This window comes from Triplophysa dalaica, chromosome 19 (assembly GCF_015846415.1).
Source record: "Triplophysa dalaica isolate WHDGS20190420 chromosome 19, ASM1584641v1, whole genome shotgun sequence".
NCBI lineage: Eukaryota > Metazoa > Chordata > Actinopteri > Cypriniformes > Nemacheilidae > Triplophysa > Triplophysa dalaica.
Window position 1 is genome coordinate 6,595,179 of NC_079560.1, and position 15,314 is coordinate 6,610,492.

At 37.3% G+C, this 15,314-nt stretch overlaps 2 protein-coding genes across 2 annotated transcripts in view; one reads left to right on the forward strand and one right to left on the reverse strand.

Moving 5' to 3' along the window:
* The window catches only part of bcr (BCR activator of RhoGEF and GTPase), a 53,913-nt gene extending 49,018 nt beyond the window's left edge, over window positions 1-4,895 (forward strand). Inside the window, exons 19-23 of the mRNA XM_056731404.1 lie at window positions 613-752; window positions 873-1,007; window positions 1,092-1,197; window positions 1,490-1,652; window positions 2,198-4,895. Of these exons, the coding sequence (XP_056587382.1) occupies window positions 613-752; window positions 873-1,007; window positions 1,092-1,197; window positions 1,490-1,652; window positions 2,198-2,287 (634 nt within the window). The 3' untranslated portion in view covers window positions 2,288-4,895. The remainder of the gene's footprint in view (window positions 1-612; window positions 753-872; window positions 1,008-1,091; window positions 1,198-1,489; window positions 1,653-2,197) is intronic.
* Window positions 4,896-9,854: 4,959 nt separating this feature from the next.
* On the reverse strand, window positions 9,855-14,345 carry gfi1b (growth factor independent 1B transcription repressor). Its single transcript, XM_056730288.1, has 7 exons — window positions 14,203-14,345; window positions 13,669-13,790; window positions 12,349-12,528; window positions 12,036-12,265; window positions 11,800-11,937; window positions 11,494-11,659; window positions 9,855-11,019 (listed from the first exon to the last, which is right to left on the reverse strand). Exons 2-7 carry the CDS (start codon window positions 13,781-13,783, stop codon window positions 10,841-10,843), a joined length of 1,008 nt encoding a protein of 335 aa, XP_056586266.1. The 5' UTR covers window positions 13,784-13,790; window positions 14,203-14,345; the 3' UTR covers window positions 9,855-10,840.
* Between the last annotated feature and the right edge of the window lie 969 nt (window positions 14,346-15,314).

Below are 15,314 nucleotides of genomic sequence, written 5' to 3' on the forward strand. Positions count from 1 at the left end.
TTCAATCCCAGATTGATGTACATTAATGTTTAAGTTTTTCATTAAAAAAATTGAAAGTACAACAATACTGTGCAGGTAGAGGCAAAAAAAACCAACAGGGGTTATGTGAAGCCTCCTCCTAAGTAAACAAAATTAAGATAAATTAAGCCAAATTACATAATATAATAATATCAAAACCCAAGAACAATAAACGACAAAATAACAACAAAACAAACAAAAAACACCCAAAACTACAAAACAATTTTACAAAACATACATAAACAAATATTTTACTCACTTAATACCAAAACCCCTAAAAACAATATGCATCAGAAACCAAACAAAAAACATTTTTTTACAGAGCATCCAAAAGATTATCCTTTAAATATTTTTCGTAACGTGATAAAGATTTTTTTTAGCCAAATGGCATGAAGCATTCCATAATTTAATACCCCTAAATCTAATACAGTGTTGTCCTCTACAAGTTACATATTAAGTAATATGAAAATTGACGAGTAAAATGACCGTGAACCTGTGAGTTTACCTTAAAATAAATCTTAAATTGTAAAAAGTAATGTAGTTCAGGAGTCTATGTTTATGTATGTGTATGTAACATTTATGTTGTGTTTTCAGACGGGAGCGCTCTAAAGTGCCATACATCGTCAGACAGTGTCTGGAGGAGATCGAGAGAAGGGGAATGGAGGAAGTGGGAATCTACCGCGTCTCGGGTGTGGCCACTGACATACAGGCGCTCAAGACAGCCTTCGACACCAGTGAGTTATCACAAAACCAAACATGACCTACTAGAGAGTAGATCAAACATTACTGTACAGTTGCTCAACTGAAGTGGGCATCTATCATAGATCAGCTCTCTTATTCTCTCTCTGTTACAGATAATAAGGACGTGTCTGTAATGATGAGCGAGATGGATGTGAACGCTATCGCTGGAACTCTCAAGCTGTATTTCCGGGAGCTCCCTGAGCCTCTGTTCACGGATGAGCTCTATCCGAACTTCGCAGGAGGCATCGGTGTGTTGCTTGATCTGCTGAGTACATACTGTAGCATTCTTGGCCTCTTGAAAGTGTGCTGATTGTGTCCGTGTTTCTCTGTAGCGCTCTCAGACAGCGTAGCTAAAGAGAGCTGCATGCTGAACCTCCTGCTATCTCTGCCAGAGCCAAACCTTGTCACCTTCCTCTTTCTGCTGGATCATCTTAAAAGGTACACCAGCTTCTGAGATGAATGAGATTTTTAGTATGACAGTGAAGAGAATGATTGGTTTGTATTTCAGTAATACAGTTATTAATAAATCATGTCTTTAAGAATGAAAATAATTTAATTTACAAACAATCTGGTTTTTTTGTATGACGATAAAAAACAGGGGAAGGAGATGTGCATAACGTTTATGGAAATGTTAAAACAGGCCTTCAATAATTTAAACTTTATATATTTATGAAATATCGGATGATTTGTTTCAAACTGATGATCTGTCATTTTTTCCTGGGGGGTTTAGGATCGCAGAAAAGGAGAGTGTGAACAAGATGTCGCTTCACAATCTGGCAACTGTGTTTGGCCCCACCCTGCTACGACCCTCAGAGAAGGACAGCAAGATCCCCACCAACCCTACACAACCCATTACAATGGGGGATAGCTGGTCTTTGGAGGTCATGTCACAGGTGAGCACTTACCACTATACCCTGAACTCTCAAAAATTAAAATTCTGTCATTATTTACTCACCCCGACTTGAACCAAATCTGTATGGATTTCTTTGTTCTGATAAACACAGAGAAAGATATTTGGAAGAATGCTTGTAACCAAACAGTTCTTGGCCCCCATTGACTGCCATAGTAGGAAAACTTACAGTGGTAGTCCCCGAACTGTTTCTTTTCCTACATTCTTCAAAATATCTTCTTTTGAGTTCAACAGAACAAGAATGTAAATTGTCTCTACTATGTTAGTCAATGGTGGCCAAGAACTCTTAGTTACAAGCATTCTTCCAAATATCTTTCTTTGTGTTTATCAGAACAAATAAATTATGCAATTTTTCCTAGTATGGTAGTCAATGGTGGGTAAATGAAGACAGAATTTTCATTTTTGGGTGAATCGTTCCTTTAAGCTAGCAAATATGTGTCCTGTATTTCTTTGTGCTGAACTACATTCCATTTTTTTTGTTTTCAGTTGTCTCCTTACTGACGTGTGTTCTCTGTATTTCTGCTGCAGGTGCAAGTTTTGCTGTATTTTCTCCAGTTGGAGACCATCCCGACACCAGACAGTAAGAGACAGAGTATCCTATTTTCCACAGAGGTGTAAGACATATTTCCGTTGTCACCCTTGTGGGAGTGAGAGAAAGAGCAGGCATTCCCATCCACCAGGTATAATGGACACTGGAATGCACAACAGCGACACCTGGGTAAAAGTGTGTTGACTTTCAATCACTTTCAAGCGGTAGTCGCTAGGGGGCGCCACAGCCCTTTTTAACGCTGAGGAACTTGAAATACTGAGCACATCTTGAATACTACAGAACCCTAAATGTACCTTAAAAGAGCTTACCTTGCTCTCAACATCAATGTCAGTTCAGCACCTTCGCTCTTCATGGTGTGAGTCCACAGATCGTGTTTGATTTTGGATCCCCGAGCATGCTTGTGTGTCCTGTACACAGGCCTTTAACTGTCAGCCGGTGACAGGGAATCCTCTCATATCAACTACTCTGGGATTTCTTTGTCATGTTTGTCTTACATTGTGTGTAACCATTGGTCACTTATAAAAACTTTTTTTTTCTGTGCTGCTACAATTCAGGATTCAGCTCCAAACTGTTGGATTTTGTGTCAGGATTCAGTAGACACCCAATGGTTCTTATTTGAACCCTTGAAGATAAATAGGTTAATACTCTAAATGTTTCGTCAACCATTTAAAGGATATCATTTAAAAGGATTCTTGTGTAGAAGATGCTGTTCCGTTCAGTTATTGTCAGTGTTGATGTGATTTTAATTTAAGTGATGTAACATTGAGAAACAATCCAGTAGTAATTGATCCGAGTTCAATCTCACGTATATTTTATTTGTTTTGTACATTATTTGCCCTTACCTCTCTATCAAGCAATATTTAAGGATTGATTTTTGTGTTTACACATTTAAAAACATATTTCTTTAATCTTTTTGGAGTTTTTATTTGTGAGAGAGATCTACAGTAGTATCATGACCAGAAGGTGTCTATCTATTTTTCTTTTATCTGTTTTTACGTAATACATATAGAATAATTATGATTATTTATTTGGGGACTGATATCAACATTGGTGTCTTTTCAAAATATGTCTGCATTTATCAATAACTTGATCCTTGTTATGAAGTACTGTAGCTTCCATACATATCCTGTTCTATTTCCCCGTGTCTTTCATTTTTTGATCCGAAACATGGGTTCATCAGAAATGATATCGCAAGAATATGTTTAGCACAGTATGTATGAAATATGTCATAAATAATTTGATGATGCTAAAAATAGCACACAGTCATGAGTGTTTCCCTGCTGTATATCCAGTGTTAAGAGATGACCAAATGGAGAGATGCGTTTTAAAAATCTTCCCTCTCTTCACAGTAACATTGCTCTCTTAGTCTTATTTTAAGACATGAAGAAGAAACGCTGTATATAGCACAAACCGAGCAGGCGACACTAATGTTGCTGTCACACTTGACTTCTGTCAGATGTTTTGATGAAGGATAGGTTATTTTCTGTAACAATGCAGTACTGCATTGTCCTGTTTGCAACAATAAGAGCTCCTGCTTATATGTATTGTGTTTTTATAGCATTTCTGTTAATTCTGTAAAAAGTAAAATGTAATGCTCTTAAGTTGTTTTATTTTCATTCCAAGAGGTGCTTTAGTTACTTTATTTAACATGCAGGCATGTTTATTTCTTAAAAGCATTTTTTTTACATTTGTTTTATAAGTGTTGTTTGATGCAATAGTAAGATGGAACCAAATTCTGGCAACTGTGTGCAGTAAAGTGCGTTTCCATTATCGCCATGACAATTGTTTGTTGTGTCTGGCTGAGTTTGTCTTAAACCTCCATTGTCTGAACTAAATTTATATGCCCTGCGTCTTACACCCATCCCAACTTAATACAACAATCATTCAAAGTGTTAAATCATCATTTTCAAGCAGGTTTGGAGATTTCACTCACACGTGACCCACTGTGGAACTGACAGAGCAGTTTCCTCTCTGCAGTATAAACTCTTGGCATAAATCAAAGAAAGTAAAAAACTGTGATCTTTTAGAAGGCAGGTAAGCATAGGTGATACAAAGCATTCCCAATGTGTCCATTTTATTTCATGTGCTTCTTTAGATTGTTGAATGTTACTTGGTTAGGAATATAGAAACATGTTCCAGTTATATGGGAGTGATGCTGCGCATGATATTTCTTTCAACTGGACAAAATTACAAATACTGACAAAACATTGTTTATAGAACTGTTCTACAGAGCGTGATACATTTTCTTACATGACCTGTCATCAAAGTCTGGTTTATGATACATAATTTGTTATTAAGAGTGATGCGCACTTAAGCCTGAAGTGTTGGAGGGACAAAATTTGCAAACATAAATATGTTCTGTTTAATCCACAAGTGTAACAGGTATTAAATGCACTGCTAGAGGTCATCTGTATCATCCATTTTAGTGATATAAAGCTGTTTATGTTGAAATCTTGCCTTTAACACATTAAGATATGCTGGACAGCCACTGGGACAGGCTATGGATTCTTTCCCCTTTTCCAAGTTTTTGTCGCTATTTATTCTTGCTAATATTATCTTAATGTTCTGGTTATAGGACTGTACAAATAGATACCGATTTCTGCAGACTGAAACGTTTGGAAGGCATTTGCGGCCTCTGTTTATACACAAATGTTGAATAAAACCTGTATATGAATACCTGCTGTGATTTTTTTTCATTGCTGTTGTTGTATTATCTATACTGTGATCCATTATCACAAAATTCACTCATAGCGATAGTTCACCCAAATAAAGTATATTCTTTAATCATTTACTTATCCTCAAGTCAATACAGACCTGTATGACTTTCTTCAGCAGAACACAAAAAAGATATTTTGAAGTTCGTTAACAAACGTTCACCTCCATTGACTCTCATTGTATGGACACAAAACCACAGAGACATTTCTCAAAATATCTTATTTTGTATTTTTCGGCCAGAGGGTGAATAAATGACGATCCGTATTTTTGTCAGGTGGACTATTGCAATAAAAGGCTTTTAGAAACGTTTGGATTAGAGGTGTAGATTGCATACGTGTCCACGTGGGGGCAGCACTGATTCATGTTTCTCCGTTTTTCTGTTTTAAGCTTTTGAAAAGCAAAACACGTGCCTTTTCTACGTTTATATTGTAATATTAAATCATCTTTAAACTAAGACTAAGATAAGACACTAAGATTTTCAAAAGTAAAATTTGTCATATTACATGAGAAAAATTGAACACGTCAGGTTCTTATAAATTGATCATTGTTGTCAAATCAAGTTTTTGTGTATAGAGAACACCATGATTTAGACCTGTGTCATGACGTCACCTATTTGATATGATGATGAAGCCTGCAGCAGCAGAGGATTTATATTGGTCAACTATAGCTGGTCCAGTGCTTTTCCCGCACAATACACAGTCAGATAAGTTTCCTTCTCATATTATGAGACTCTGAGTCTGAGCTTTGTAGACGAGCAGTGCTGATGGATTTGAAGTTTAAATGTAGAGTGACACTCTGTCATAGAGCTGTTATGAGAGAAAGTGAGAAATAAAGTGCTGTGACTTCTGTTTCTCTTTGATTGCTCCTGCCACACGACTATCTCTCTTCTCCGGCTGTCGCTCCTCCCGGCTCAGGGTTCCAGAGCTTTGACCGTTAAAGCATGGCTACAGTCTGATAAGACCATCCCTCTGCCATCACGACCCTGCCTGCCCTGAAAGCTCTTCTCCACCAACAGATTTCATCTGTTCAGTTTCCTTTCTCAAGACTTTCCTCACAATTCTCACATTAAGTCTTAGTTTTACTACAGTGTGTTATTCTGTTGTTTGCTTTTAGGCTGTCCCCGCTCGGCCTGTTTAGCCATGTACGTGGCTTAGTTGTTGACAAAGTTTGGTTTAAGTCCCCCACCACTCATGTCTGGTATCTGTCAATCACTCGGTATCACTGGTTCACCAGGGCATCATGTGACCGGTCATACGTTTCCTGCGTCAACAAACAAATCAACTCCCTTTGATGTTGTGCGAGAACATTGGTTAAAAAATATATCTGTGCCGTCATTTATAACTAGGTGTCTGTTTATTTTCTACCCCAAATGAATGGGTCACTCTTGTTATTAGTTTTTTATGACACATATCTGACATTACCAACAGGACAGAGCACGTATGAAACGAAAATAAATGTAATACTCAAGGTTTGGTTTCAATACTCAAGCTTACATTTGGTTCCTACATCTCAGTTTTCTATGGACGTATACATAATCCTCCGAGTGTATTTAAATAATGATTGCCTCTTATCGTCTGTTCCACCCTAATCTGTGTGTTTCGGGCTGTGCTGTGTCATTCAAGTGACGCTCCACTTGTCTTTCTGTGGGTTATGTTCATCTCCAAACCCATAAAACTCTGTGACAGGCACTTTGTTTGAGCAACGCCAGTTGTTCAGTTAGATCTTAAAAGGCTTAAACGGTTCACACTCATCTGCAAACCAGCAAGTCTGTGTGCATGACTGCCAGTGTAAGCACAAAAATGTGACATGTAAATATACTTAATTTCCATATACTGTGGAAAGAAGAAAATAAATATTTCCTTTGCTTCTGTAACAAGCCTGCAGAAACTAAGTCAAACACAAAAGTCAATATTTTTCTTTCTTTTTTGTTTGACGTTCTATTGCAAACCTTCAGAATCTTAGACATTCTTGTTACTGGAGGATTTGCTTGTTTTCCTTATTGAAAAATATTTTATATTTAAAATAAGTGGAGATTTGCACTGCACTTTAATAGTAGCCTACAAAAAAACACCTTGTTACATTTTTTTAACTATAGAAGAATTGTGTCAATTTACTAAAAGCTTTTTATGGTTGGTGCCATCTGTTTTTCCCTTTCTTCAAGATAAATAGAAAGTTCAAGTCTTTATTGTCCAAGGTGATCATTTTCATTTCTGATAGTCCTCTGTGTGATAAGCTCATAGCTTCTGCTCTCGTTGGTTGGTACTTTGCCTCAGGCAAGCGCTGTGTTTTGCATATGAATTATTTGCTAACCAAATCTCTCCCCCTTTATCTTTCCCCTCCCTTCTTTCTCTCCTTCTCCCATATGGCTCTGTCTTTATAATGTTTGAGGATCTTCTGACCCCTCAAGAACGTTCATACTTAACTATTAAGTGCGTGAAGGGTTTGTGTCATCTTGTTGTGCTGATTAGTTGATTCAATGTGTGTGTGTGTTAATGTTGTTTATATATGCAGACATATAAACACTAGGTCAAATTTCTCTTTCGCCTGCAGCATTAACAGCTTTTGGCACCAGATCATTTTTTTACGATGTTGGCCTGTCCAAAATATCAGAAAGCATCTCGCATGTGCAAAGTTAGAGTTCATTCTGAAGAAACTAAGAACAGTTGCAAATCCTGAGTGAGTTTGAAATATTGTTTTAGATTTGTTAAAGTATTAAAGGGATAGTTCACCCAAAAATAAAATCTGTCATCATTTAATCACCATCGAGTTGTTCCAAATCTGTATTGATTTCATTGTGCTGATGAACACAGATAAAGATATTTGGAAGAATGCTTTTATCCAAACAGTCCAAACTTGGACCCCATTGACTACAATAGTAGGAACAATAACTTTATTTTTTGTTCTGTTGAACACAAAAGAAGATATCTTAGGACAGAAAACAGTTCTGGGGCACTTTTGACTATAATTGTAAATGTTCCTGCTAAATGGTAGTCAATGGGGCCTAAGAACTGTTTGGTTACAAGCGTTTGCCCAAATGTCTTGCTCGATGTTCCTCAGAACAAAGACCTTTATACAGATTTAGAGAGTGAGTAATATATTTACATATTTGGGAGAACTATCCCTTTAAACTGTAAATATATACTATAAAACATACTTATAAAATACATATATTTGTACATTCATATTTCTTTAATAACCTTATTAAATGCACTTCTGAATATTGTAGCTGCCTTACATTTTTTAAGTACACACAGTTCTGTTACATGACTTATCAAACTAAATACAGTTTATGATTTTAAGTTACATAATCCCATCACCGGCCTTTATTAAAAAAGTAAGTTCTCGTAAAGCCAATTTGATTGCGCTTTGATAGACTTTTACAGTGTGTATTTCAAAATGTCAAAATGGCGAATGAAATAAAACTTTTTTCAATTTTTTGTTCTCTGCCTTTACTTGTGATATCATCTGTACGGCCTTGAGCAGTTGTGGATTACTATGTATATTGCATTGTGTCCCATAACGGGTTCAAGTTCACGTCTTTCCAATTGCTGTTTGTATTTGTGTGATGTTTCCATTGTTGTGAAATAAAAAATAAATAAGATGTAGTTGTGAGCATGTCCAAATATTAGATTGGCATGTCTCTCTTGCATAACCTCTTACTGTAACCCCTGAGGCTAATTAGATTTTACTACGTTTTATATTAGTGCAGGGTTGTGTAAGAACAAAGCATTTTCAGATTTCAGTCAGATTTGAAACCGTGTGAGAGCAGTGATCCATAAACACACACACATTCTGTAATAAAAGAGGAAGTGGAACTCTTCATTTACCTGCGTTTCCCCTTTTTTCCCCTTTGATTCTACAGTAAACTGACCCCGCCCACTTAAGTCGGTCCTGAAATCCTGTTTGCTCAGACAGCGTCAATCATCTAAATCTGACGCCAATTGGCTCGCTTAGCATTCTTGTGATTTGCCGCCCGTCTTGTTCCAGGATGCACTTCTATAACTGTCCTGATTCAGTCACCGTTGCCCAGGGAATAAATATACACGTTCATTTGCATGCACACCACAGATTTGTTTACCAGCCGTACCCAGAACGGTCAGTTTCTACCCCGATGCGGACACTGATTTCCACTCCTAATATTCTGCATCTTTTTAGTGTGTGTGGGGGGTTTTCGCAGGTGTGCGGGGGGGAGATGGGGAACAGGTCAGCGGTGGAAGTGATGACATTTCTGCTCAACCGTCTTCAGCTTCTCTCTTAATCACTTCCTCTTGTTGAATTACAGCGCCTGGCTATAATGAAAACGTATTGTGACATATCAACGATATAGTTTGAATGTTGTTAGGGACCAAGTGTGTAATGTGTGTTTTATGGCGTGTAGACTGATTGGATTTTCCTAACTGTCTCTTTTGTTTGAGATGGGCGGTGAGCGCGAGGCTGCGTCTGTAAGAATTTGTTTGGCAAAGCAGCTGGAACCCAACCGACGGGAGTGACCCCTGTGTCAGTAAATCTCTATGGTTTTCTCAAATCCGACATGTTTGCACAACTAAGACTATTAAATCCCACACAGTGACACGGAAGAGTTTTAAAATGCCGCAAATAATCTCGTTCGTGGTTCCGCGATGTCCGCGTGAAGTTTACAAACCCGCTCGGCGGGAGATTTGCATGACTTCCAGGTATCCGTTCTGAATGAGGCTTTATCTCCTGTCACACCAGAGATTTCACACAGCCTCTGGCGAAGTGCGGGACCAACGGAACTGTGTATCCGGATCCTCGACAGGGCGGAGACACCTGAAGACAAACACGGCAAAGCCTTGTTTGCGGTCTCATTTTTCACTATACCCGGACTGATTTCTACACATTTTTTAACGCTTTTTCCATATTTCACATCTAGATATACAACTTAAGAATTGCGGAACAAGCTCCTTACAACCACAGTAGTATTTATTTGGATACCTTAAGATGAGTTTCTATAAATAGTACAAGAATTAAGTTCTTAACACTAATACTAACATACAATCTTTCATTTTCAATTAAAAGCATTACTATAAAATGTATCTGATTTTACAGGCATTAAAATATACAACACAGATATTTGCTATTGGTGGTGACAAATACATTTGATAATCTACATAACACAATCTCGTGGCAATTCGTAACTGTTTTACATTACAAGTAGGCATCATTACTGCTGTTTAATAGGGCAGACTGTATGTCTGTGTACTTTGCATTATAATTTTGTATTTAGAAACGCATACACAAACACGTTTTTGGAAATATTAACATATATTTATTTATATTTACCAATGCTTAATGATTATTTTTTACTTTATATTTTTCTTAAATATAAACATGTATGTAAATGCGTTAATAGATACACAATTATTATGCACAGTACACAGACATATATTATGTAAACACAAACTTTTATTCTGGATGCAATTAATCGCGATTAATCATTTCACAGCACTACTTTTTAACAATTGTTTTCCTAAATAGGACTACAGCTAAATATGACTGTAAAATAGTTATGAATTTCCTAGAGATCAGACTGGTAAGGATATTGCTGACATTTAACTCTTTATTGGGATTTAACGTTTTTCTGATTTGTTGACGTCACGCTCACCCATGTAGCCTACTTCTCAATTTCTCTCAGTAACGCCCGTTCTTACGCCATTCAGAAAAGTGCATTTCTATGGGAACAAAAAACTCATTGAGATCACCCTCAGTTTTCCATCTTCAATCATATTGTTTTCATGAATTTCCGAACAATTTGTTATGTGTTGTATGGTGGCTCTGTGGCTCTTAACATGAGTCTTTAAATAAAGTGTAATTTCACGATCTTCGCTTGTCTTTTTCCACGCCTTTAACAACCGGTCTTCATTTTCTTCCTGTTGTCCATCGCACCATCATTTCAAACTGTGCTGGCTTTCGTGATGCCGTCGAAGATCCACCTTCCTCTGGAAGCCCTTGGAGCAGATGTCGCAGCCGAAGGGCTTGAATCCTGTGTGTTTGCGACTGTGAGTGATAAGGTTGGAGCTCTGACTGAAGGCCTTACCGCACACCTGGCATTTGTGAGGTTTCTCACCTGTAAACAAACATAAATTACTTTAAAACAGAGCACAGAAATCTTTAGTGGGAAGTCTTTGCTTTAGTAAACTGCTTAAAGTATGGATTTGCGTGCCACCCAGATTTGTTCTGTTTTCCGACACAGGAGTGGCTGTTTGCTACGGAACGCATGCAAAGGGAACTTTCCAAGAGGCATCAGCAAAGCAGGAAGACCAGGTATGCAAATCAAGACAGTATTTGTTTAATCTTCTCTTCTTGATTTATCTTTAGCTGTGTCACTCTTGGAAACACCCTAGAAAGCAAGCCAACCTAAGCGTCTAAAGTGTAGATTTATTCAGCAAATATGCCTTTACCGTGTAATGATTTGTATAGAATAAACGTTTTTGGCGCATTTCCACATGATTTGTTCAGCATTAAAAATATTTGTTTGATAAGATTTATGGTTTTCTTCATTCTAGTCTCTTCTTAATCAGGTCAGTTTTGCTTTTGTCACCTGTGTGAATGTAGGTGTGTTTCTTCATATCCGATTTCTGGTGAAATCTCTTGCCACAGTACTGGCAGGGGTACGGCCGCGTGTCCGAGTGGATCAGCAGGTGAGTGGACAGCGTTGAGGAGCGTTTGAAAGTCTTCCCACACATCTTGCACTCAAAACTTCTTTCCTTTATACGGAAAACGAAAACATTAACATTATTTCTCTCACTACTTAATTACATACCTATACAGCTGACATCAAATAGCCCCTCCCACTATGTGATGTCAGAAATTTTTACCCACTATTCAGTGAGCTCTTTGTTCTTACCTGTGAGTGGACGTTCATGTGTTGCTCTAAGCTAACAGCATGGCCAAAGCTCTTTCTGCAGATGCTACAGCCGAAGGGACGCGTGCCACTGTGAGAACGTCTGACGTGAACCTCTAGACCATGAGGGGTGGAGAACACCTGGAGAAGAGTCATATTAAGTTTTGTCCTATATTTCCAAATTCTGTGGATCATTTTGTCCCCAAACGTTTAATGGGTAAACACACTTGTCTGAATACCTTATCACATGTAACACAGTGATATGTGTTTGATGTTGGTGAGTAGTGTGTGCTGCAATCCAGCGGCTGTGGAAGCTCAGAGCTCTGCTTCAGGTGAGCTCCATACAGACTGCTGGCGTGCTGGAGAAGCGATGGAGGGAAGTTCATCTGTCTGAAGTGATATGGGGAGGGAACGTGATCCCAGGCATAAGAACTCTTGTAGTAAGGAGGAAATTCTGCCAGTTGAGGTTCTGTTGGTGGTAGACACAAGTTGATGGTAATTTTGAATTTTATGTCGTGATCTTGCAGACGTAAACTATAATGACATACTCACCGGATATAAAATAAGGGCGACTGATTGTGACCTCAGGGTGAGATGGTATCGGGCAGTCGAGTTCTCGCTCACACTTGATGAAGTCATACGGGTCTTTGTGGGATGGCCGGGAGGCGGTAGCTGGCTTGGGCTGCTCTGGGGATTTACGCTCCTTTGGTTCTGACGGGACTAAAGCTGGGACTAAGAATTGAAAACAAAATTACACAATTAAAAAATGTGAAAAGGTTGGAATTGAACACAAAATGAAGACCATCAAAATTGCATGCTGTGGCACAAAAGAAGATATTTCGAGAAATGTCGTTTGTGTTTCCAGTGGAAGTCAGTGAGGTCCAATGTTGTTAGGTTATTAATGTTTTTCAAAATATCTTCTGATGTGTTCTGTAGATGAAAGAAAGTCGTGCAGGTTTGGCTAGTAAATGATGAAAGAGTTTTCATTTTTGGGTATCCCTGTAAGCTGCTCTTTAGAATGTATTAAAATGTTTTAAATACCAATAAATGTATTAAATAAAGTATGAGACATGTTCAAACACACAATGCTGGTTGTTTTCTCAGAACGACTTTTCTGCTTACAAACAATTGAAATATATTCAAAGAGAAAAACAAAAAATCTGTGTTTCTTGAAAATGTTGCCTTGTGCTGCCCTTCTTTAAATTAACTAGTCAGTAAAAAATGACCTTTCGTTTTCTTCTATAATGGCATTCACATATTTTAATATATTTAACTGTGTTCAAATAATGTTTAGGGCCAGAAACGTAAGCTGTTAATCACTAAAAGAAAACAATGTAATAGACGTTTGATTTCAGTTCAATGTGTGTGCATAAAAGAAGAATGATTTTCTTCGTGTCGAATCAATTATATATATATTTCCCCAAATGAACCCTAATGGCCTGTGAGTTATGAATGTTGGTCTTTTGTTTGTATGGGTCTAGTTTGCATATTCGTGACATCCACCCTAACCGTTCGACAAGCTTACGGACTTAATTGGAGTTGCGGCGAAAGAGCGGCTGTGTCAAAAACTATTGAGTTTCGATCCTGAATCAAATAACCCGCAGGCTTTAAACTTATAAACATCAGTCCTACAGGTGTTCTGCACATCCGCCCAACACTCACTTTAAACAAACATTTTCCAAAACATTACAGAATTAGATTGTAGGCTATAATGGACGTTATTATAAAGACTCAGACATGTTTATTGTGTGGATTGTTTGTAAACGCTTTTGAGAGTTTTCTTGTTAAATTGGCTATTTGTCACATAATAATCTATTAGTTTGAACAAATAAATGAGAACAGGAAACAAGCCGTATAGGCTATGGCACTTACTTGTCTTGGGTGCTGATTCTGGAAGTTTTTTCGGTTCACATTGCTCAGTCTCAAAGGGTCGGTGCACATTGTATGATGAACACTTTTTGCTTTTCACCAAAAACGAGCGTGGCATGATTATTCTGTAAAGACGATCAAAAATTGGTTAACTTTGTGTCCACAGTAGCGATCGACAAAACTTAAAGAACAGAAAAATTGCTCTAATTCAGATGTTCCTGTACTGTATTATAGCCTACGTAACATGTCTATATAATTTAGGCAATACAGTGCCATTAGCTAATTTAAGAAACTTATTTTCCTTTCTGGTAAAGATTACTCATCATTTTCACAAATGACACTTCAAAACATTATGGCCAGAGAGGGATGTTCCACAATTTGCTTTGGCTTGTATTTTTGTTGTTTTCTATTTTTTGTTGAATCAAAATCTTTCCTCTGCAATAATATATATCCAATAATCCGCAAGTATTGCAAATAACTTTAACGATAATAATAAAATGTTCTCCTTAAAAAAATCTTTAAAACTTAAATCTTTACCTGAGATGTCCGTAAATTTAAGCTTTGGCTTGTAAGGCTTGTATGAGAGGCAAACTTCGTGATGTGTAAAATCCGTTGTTAAGAAAGTTAAGCACTGCATCGCTGTGAGTTTGTTACGTTGCGTTATGAACTCTCCTCCCTGATTTTCAATCCGATAATTCTGCGGTGGAATCTGACTGTGCTTTCAACCAATGAGAGACAGCGGACAGGTGCAACATTTGCCTACAAAGATCCATGTTTGCAACGAAAAAAAAATGTTTGTTATGTAAAAATGCATAAATAAAACTACCGTTGAGAGTAGAAAGTTATCTGTTAAATGTATGAGATGTTTAGCAAAATTCCTAAACTGTTTTACTGGGAGTTTCATCAACTCAACTCGTGACCTTAATTATTCTAAACTTGCTGACGTTTTTTTTAACCAAAAAATTATATATTTAACACAATGTAATTCCAAAGACATTCTTCTGCAGGACACAAAATAAGACGGTATTAAAAAAAACCTTGGTGACCATTGCCCCATTCATTTCTGCTGTATGGAGACAAAACCACCCTCAAGCCATCTTCTTTTTTCTGTTCCGTAGACATGAGGGTGAATAGCCTAAAAAGTAATGAGAGAACTTTTATTATTTTCCTTTAACAGCTAAAAGGTTTGACACAGAGGACCACTGGGATAAACTAACTCTTAAACGCTTAAAAGTACCCCTAAGAAATACACACCAAACCTGTAATGTTAGTAGCCTCCCTCAGAATGTTTGCTTTGCTTTATTTGCACAGTTGTGTTTTGGTTGCAGCCTTAAGCGTTTAAACAAGATATTTGATTATTAAAAGCACAATTAGGTTAATACTTCTGTTGTTATTAAAAGAAATTTCGAGTCTATAAGTTGCTTTATGTGTTCTTCAGATGCGTTTTGATCCACTGCAAAAATGTTACATTTAATTATTTATCGGTGATCACTTTTGATATGGTTGTTTTTTCCAGAACATTATTAAATCAAATGTATTTACGCCCCCGTGTGGATTGCGATTCAACTACAACACACGGTTTGAGGAATCTTATTATCAAAAAAATATATATATAATGTAATCAAATGCCTGTATTTTTATAGTTAATT